Genomic DNA, 6,822 nt, shown 5'->3' with positions numbered 1-6,822 from the left:
AAATATATCATGCATCAATTAGTCCTATATGGAGAATAAGATTACACTTTTCATTAAAATTCTATTATATACTTCGCAATCGCTATTTAAAGATGCATTCGGAGTAGAACCTATCTTGTGATCCTAGTCAACAAAGGATTACAAAAAAAAAAAAAGATAACATAACCTAAATTGTCTATAGCTGGCCGGCTCAAACAAAAAATTGACAACAGACAACGCAGCTCTCTCCCAATCCAACTATCCAACTAACTTGATTGGGATCGTCCCAAATTCTACTATACACTTATTACAATAATAATATTTGAAATCATTAAGTTTTAGTTGATGACTATATGCAAATATGTTTTCGTGCTTTTATTTATAAATCTTGGGCATAGAAAATAGAATTGATTAAATTAGACTCTGATACAAAATATCAGAGCATAAAGTCAATTATGAGACCATAGGATATAAGATCTAGGTTTACTTAGATCTTAGGTTTAGGAATAAAATTGATTAGGAATTTAAAATTTGAAAAGCCGCAGTGAGAATGTAAGACATTGCATATAATTGCATATTTATTTGATTTGATACTTTTAAAGGTGCTCTATGTTTTGAAAGAAAATCACCCAACATGCCACAGTACTTGTTCATTCAAAAGTTAATTGGACCATGCATGATTTAATGAAGATTTGTACTAGGTTAGCTTCATGATTAGATGATAATATTATAATAATGTAGGTCTGAGATTAGTTACTAAGCTTAGAATGAACAAGAATGGAGGACCACAGGACATTATATTACTGACTAATGCTTGCAGACCACAATATATGTGTCTAAAAACAGGCAGCACGGGTAATAAAGAAACAGCACCAACTACAAGTACTCTGCTCCTGTCTTAGCTATCTTAGCTTCATACAGACCCACTAGCAAATTCAAATTAAACAAGTTATTGCTAAAACATGCACTTTCTTTTTGTCCTGAATTTCTTTGTATATTGACAATGATTGGAAAAGTAAACACAATTTCAAATAAGAGTAGATAATTCTGCACAATAATTAATTTGAGGGAAAATTGCACTTTGCCTCTAAGTTAGAGTGTAATTGTAAAATTCGTCCTTGAGTGTTGGTCATACTCACTTTTCATCCCTAAATTATTATTAGCGTTGCATTTTTCGTCCTTTCATGCTCACTTTTCGTATATGGTATATTTATTGTTCCTCGCTATTTTGTTCAAGTCCTAGTATATATAACCTCAAAACGATGGTTTGTGGTTGTATGTTTAAAAAACTCCAGTTTACTATCTTATAGTTTGTTATTAACATTGTATTTTGATTTATAAATTATTTCTTATTTGGACGTTGTTTTGTGGTTGTATTTTGACTAATTTTTAAGATCAAGAGTTTCCCACTATGTCAAATTAAAATATATAATTAGTAATGAAGACACACTTTTATTTTCTTATACTTGCGTAGTATTTAATGCCATGTTTTGATGACAGAATGTTAGACTCACCCCCTCCATGTCGACATCCAGTAATCTATTTTATCCCATTAATGATGTTTCATATTTTGTTGTAAACATTTTCTGGTTGTGTCATTGACTATTTCAACATGTAACTATTTATATATGTAAGTATAATAGGACATGGGACATTATGAGACTGTAGAAACTCAGATTATAATACTATTCAAAGCATATGGAGAAAATTTAAAATTTGGATGCATATAGGGGTTGTACTGAATTCAGTTAAAAAAGTGTAGGGATGTAAATTGAGGTATAGGAGTGCATGGTGGTGATAGAGAAATGCGCGTGGTCCGCTCCATATTTTTGTCTCATTTGTGCAAAGTTGCATTGTCCAAAATCTTAATGATTTGAAATGAATAAACACTTATGGAACACCCCCCTCCCCCCATACATGTTTTTTTTTTCTTAACTGGCTACCTACATACCTTTTGTTCTTTTTTTATTTGTAGTCTTTGATTTTCTGCCAATTTATTTTTACCTCTTAATATTTTGAATTTAGATAAGTGTATTTCTTGAATTAAAACTTATCTAATCAATGCTCCTACTCGATCTTAAACAATTAAACCGCACTAAAAAAATTGTGCGACACGCTCAACTGAAATGATATTTACAAAAATCAAATTTCTGACCTTCCAGTTACAAGAATCATGCGCCATCTACTTGGTCATCCCTTCTAGCCCTACACACTTTATTTTCAATACTCTCCCAGTCTCAAATGATATAGTTTCATCATGGGACTAGTTTGTGATAATTATGATTAGGCGATTCACAAAATAATTAATGAATTTTTTAAATAACCACAGTCGAGGGAACTAAAAATCTCACCTCATTTAATTTCTATTTCAGTATTCTAAAATTTGTCTTCATCCTCGGCTCATCTGCGTCAAGATTGAAAATCAAGTTTTTTTATCACATACCAGAGTAATGACATCCTAATAATAATCATGATTCACAAACTGCACAGGAGACAAATCATATAGGGTATGCAACATTATATTTTCTTTAAGTACATATGAAATCATTAAATTTTAGTTGAATATATGCAAATATGTTTTTATATATAAATAGGACATGCATTCAGTAAATTTTGTAAATAAAGAAATAAAAACAATTGTACATACATTACATGTGGGGGGAATTCAGTAAATTTTGTAAACATACAATTGTGCATTTTGGGAGTGGACCTAAGCAATAATTGTTAGAGTCCATGGATGATGTGATTGACCTCAAAACCCCCAAACTATACAAAAACATATATGCTTAGCTTAGCTTCTTCATTCTCTTCCCTCCTTCAGCTCCTTCCAAATTCTCCATATCCTTTCTTCTCTCTCTCTCTCTCTCTCTCTGGTTTAACATTTTCAGTTCACAATTCACACCTAATTTTCTTTCTTGTTTAAACTGAGCTTATAATGGAGAAGAATGAGCAGAGAGAGACTCGCGATTTCATGAACGTTGACTCCTTCTCTCAGCTTCCGTTTATCCGCCCTACCGGCACGCCGATGAAAGCGGAGAAAGGCATTAGGCTGTTTGGCAAAGACTTCGGCGGTGGCGGCGGCGGCGCGGAGGATGAGTCCGAATCAAACGACACTAACCACGCGCCGGCCGCCGCCGGCAAAGACAATGACAGCAACGGCGGCGAAAGCAGCCGGAAATTCGAGTGCCACTACTGCTGCCGGAATTTCCCTACTTCCCAAGCCCTCGGCGGCCACCAAAACGCCCATAAGCGGGAACGGCAGCACGCCAAACGGGCGAATCTCCAATCCGCCATGGTCCACGGCGGCCTCTCCGCCGCCGACGCGCAGCTCTACGGCCTAATCAACTACCGCATAGGCTCCGCTCCGGCCGCCGCGCCGCCCATGCCTTATCACCATCACCACCACTCCCAGCCGTGGAGCGGCGGCACTAGGGTTTACGGCTCCCACGTCGGCTCCAACCCTTACTCCCAACCTCCTATCAACGGAAGTCCACTCGCCCTATGGCGCGTCCCCACCGTTTCGCATAATTCGCCGCCGCAGTCGGCTTACTTCAGCCGCGACCGCTCAATGCATCCGTTTCTGGCAAAGGAAGCCGCCGATCTGAAGCCGCCGTCTTCCATGATCAGTAGCGCCGCCGCTACTCATCAAATCCGGTTCGGGTACGACCCGAAGCCTCCCAGCGTCAAAGATAATCACGTGAGTTTAGATCTACACTTGTAATAACCATAGCTTAATCCTTCGTTTTTACTCCATCTTTTGTATTAGCCCGCAGATGACCAAATTTTCAAGAACAGTTTCATATATATATATAATATTTTTTTTTCCTTTAAACTTTAATTTTTTCCATATATATATTTTATATTTATAAACTTTTTTTCTAAATTCCCTTTTGAATGTCAAATTCATCATAATCACTCAATTTTGGTTCACATTTCATATGGTATTCGGATTTCTTGCCGGGTTAGTGCATATCATATGATAGTGGAGTTAAACTCCAAACTTCTTTCTTAAAGTTACCAAAAAAACAATTTTTTTTTTAGGGGTGGCATTATAGGTGCTGTTTTTCAGCTACATCTGGAAATATATATAATTACAACTTTAGGTTAAGAATAGTGGAAATGTTTAATTTGTTATGTTTTCATGCTTAGGACTGTCGACAGCTGCATTTAATTTACTTGGGAAGTTAATTAATGTGGTAACATATATACTCTTTGGAAATTAAAGGAATTAAGTGACAAAAGTTGAAACTAAATAGCGAGCTACATTTTGCATCCAGCTCGGTTCAAAAACATAAATGTGTAGTCCAATTCTAACTTTAATTTTTTAATTGTGATGAAACACATCATTCAATTTGGTAGTAGAGTTTCATGTCAAAGATTGAATGCACTAATTGATAATCTTATTAAACTTTTAATTGAGACAGAAGATTTGTAGTTGATTTCTAGTCTCTTTTTTCTTGCTTTTGAATTGGTTGGTTTAGGGAGCAGATAAGGTTTAATTTAAATTAGTCATGTTTAAGAAAACTTGATCTTGACAAACGGTATAAAAAAGATTGAGCATGAAAAAAGGAAAAAAAAAAAAAACAAAGGAGATATATGGACCAATACCATGTCTGCTTCACAATCCTATAAATTTAGATGTAAGGAGAATAAAACACAGTTTTTTGTCTGTATTGATATGTGATATGAGTAAACCTGAGATGACAACCTAGAGCCAATAATGTATATTCCTGAGCTCTGGTTTGGTACCTGTTATGTATTGTATGGACTGGCCTGCTTCTCAATTCAAATTTTAATTTCTTTATTTATTTAATTTCTTGCATTTTGTGTGTATGTGTATATATATATATATATATAAGAAACTCTCTCTCTCCAATTCATTGAATTTTTGTCAGATAGATAACCAAACTATTTGATAATCTGGGTCACCTTAGCTTGGTCATATATATATATATATATATATATATATATATATATATATATACACATATATGTTTTGTTACTCTTTTTGTCTCAATTTATATAACGATGATCTACTAAATTTTTTTAATTACAATTTTTTTTATATTAGCATAGCTATGAATATAGTTACATATAATCATTACTATATGTTTATTTTTAATATATTAAATGTTTATTTTTTTATACTACTATATGTTCAGTTTTAAGTACATATATAAACATTATTTTCAATTACATACAATACATGTATGCGCTTAAAAAAAAGTGTAAAAAACTGCTTGCTACTTGTGGTTAAGAAGTTGATCTCGAGATTCATTTATTCATAGAAATTTTAAGACAAGATAGAAAATAATAACACTACCCGAGCTTTCCGGCCGGCACCCAATCTGAAAGGAGGGAGCTTCTGTGCATATAAGGAACCAACCTCCATCGTATCATCACCAAATGTTACAACAATAAGTGGATTGACCTAACGTTGTACGAGGGAGGGAGTGCATGCATGTGTTGATTATGATAAGATAAGATGTGTAGGGAGGGGTCTGTCTGTGTACATTTTCATGGTAGTAGCGGATTACTGGCTGGGTACAACTAACTTTCTAAAGCTTAAAACAGACCAATAAGCGATGAATTGAAACCTAGCTAGCTCTGATCTGATCTGATATGATATAAGAAAAGTACGATCGTACGGCTGCTTTTCTGTTATCGTGCAGTGCTTCCCTACTGCTACTGCACACTGTACTCTACGTGATTCAACAAAAGTTGCACACACATTTTTCTTTCATGTTTTACTGTTCAACTGCTGCTTAATTATATTGCTTCACCAACACAAATATTATTGCTTTAATTTGGAAGGGAAGATACAACCTCTCAGCTCATCTTCTAATCCCTACTTTCATACATTATATCGCTGATAAATCACATCCATCTTTAATTCCCTAGCTTCCCGGCCCTAATTACTATATATGCTCATTTATTATACCAAATACGACTATATATATACATATATATATATGCCAAAGACCTTGTGGTCAAGTGGCACCCGGTGTCCCCGTTAACACTCCCACATTGATGATGGGAGTGGGTTCGAGTTTCAGTAGAGGCAACAAAAGTAGCTATCAACAGATACTCAAAAAACTAATAGAGTTAGTTGTATTCAAATATATATACATGGAGAGTGGTGAGCTAGGAATTTTACACATCCTTTTTCTATTGTTAATTTGATAGTGTCAGTTGTATAATTGTACAAAATAACAAGTTTTTAAAAGGAAATAATTTCATTTATGGTCATAAGATTTATAGGTGGTAGTCCACTTTTAATCCTTTTTCATTAGAGTATCCACTTTTGGTCCTTGTATTATTGTGGCGTGACCATTTTTGGTCCTTTATCAACAAAACAGTTTAAATATCGCTAAATAAAAGAACATTTCGATCTTCAATTATTGATGTTTTCAAAAAAATAAATATAAAAAATATAGCGATTCAATATACTTTGTATAAAAAAGATTGAAATATCTTTGTATTTAATGATATTTCAACGATTTTGTTGATGAAAGACTAAAAATGGTCATGTCACAATAATCTAGGACCAAATGAAGATACTCTAATAAACAATAACTAAAAATGGATTATCACATATAAATCTAGAACAAAAAATAGAATTAACTCTTTTTAAAAACCATATCCGTCACCATACTCACTACGCACTGAAAAGTTGTCAGTATTTTTTTATGGCCACTATAAGTGGCGGTCAAACACTCTAAACACTTAATTAGTAGAAAATTTAATTTCTGTCAACTTTGGAAATAGTAACAAGTAATTTCCCATATCCACATACAAGGTGGTCAAAACATCATTACCATTTGATACATACCCCTAGATTTT

The 6,822-nt window shown here is 34.1% G+C and overlaps 1 protein-coding gene across 1 annotated transcript; it reads left to right on the top strand.

Moving 5' to 3' along the window:
- Positions 1-2,787: 2,787 nt before the first annotated feature.
- LOC116030400 (zinc finger protein 8) lies at positions 2,788-3,811 on the top strand. Its single transcript, XM_031272637.1, has one exon. It carries the CDS (start codon positions 2,915-2,917, stop codon positions 3,698-3,700), a length of 786 nt encoding a protein of 261 aa, XP_031128497.1. The 5' UTR covers positions 2,788-2,914; the 3' UTR covers positions 3,701-3,811.
- Positions 3,812-6,822: the final 3,011 nt, after the last annotated feature.

This window comes from Ipomoea triloba, chromosome 9 (assembly GCF_003576645.1).
Source record: "Ipomoea triloba cultivar NCNSP0323 chromosome 9, ASM357664v1".
NCBI classification, from domain to species: Eukaryota; Viridiplantae; Streptophyta; class Magnoliopsida; order Solanales; family Convolvulaceae; genus Ipomoea; species Ipomoea triloba.
This window is presented reverse-complemented; position numbering and strand designations above follow the sequence as displayed.

Excerpts from the sequence above, each read along its gene's own strand:
- LOC116030400 (XM_031272637.1), top strand. The coding sequence starts at position 2,915 with ATGGAGAAGAATGAGCAGAGAGAGACTCGCGATTTCATGAACGTTGAC.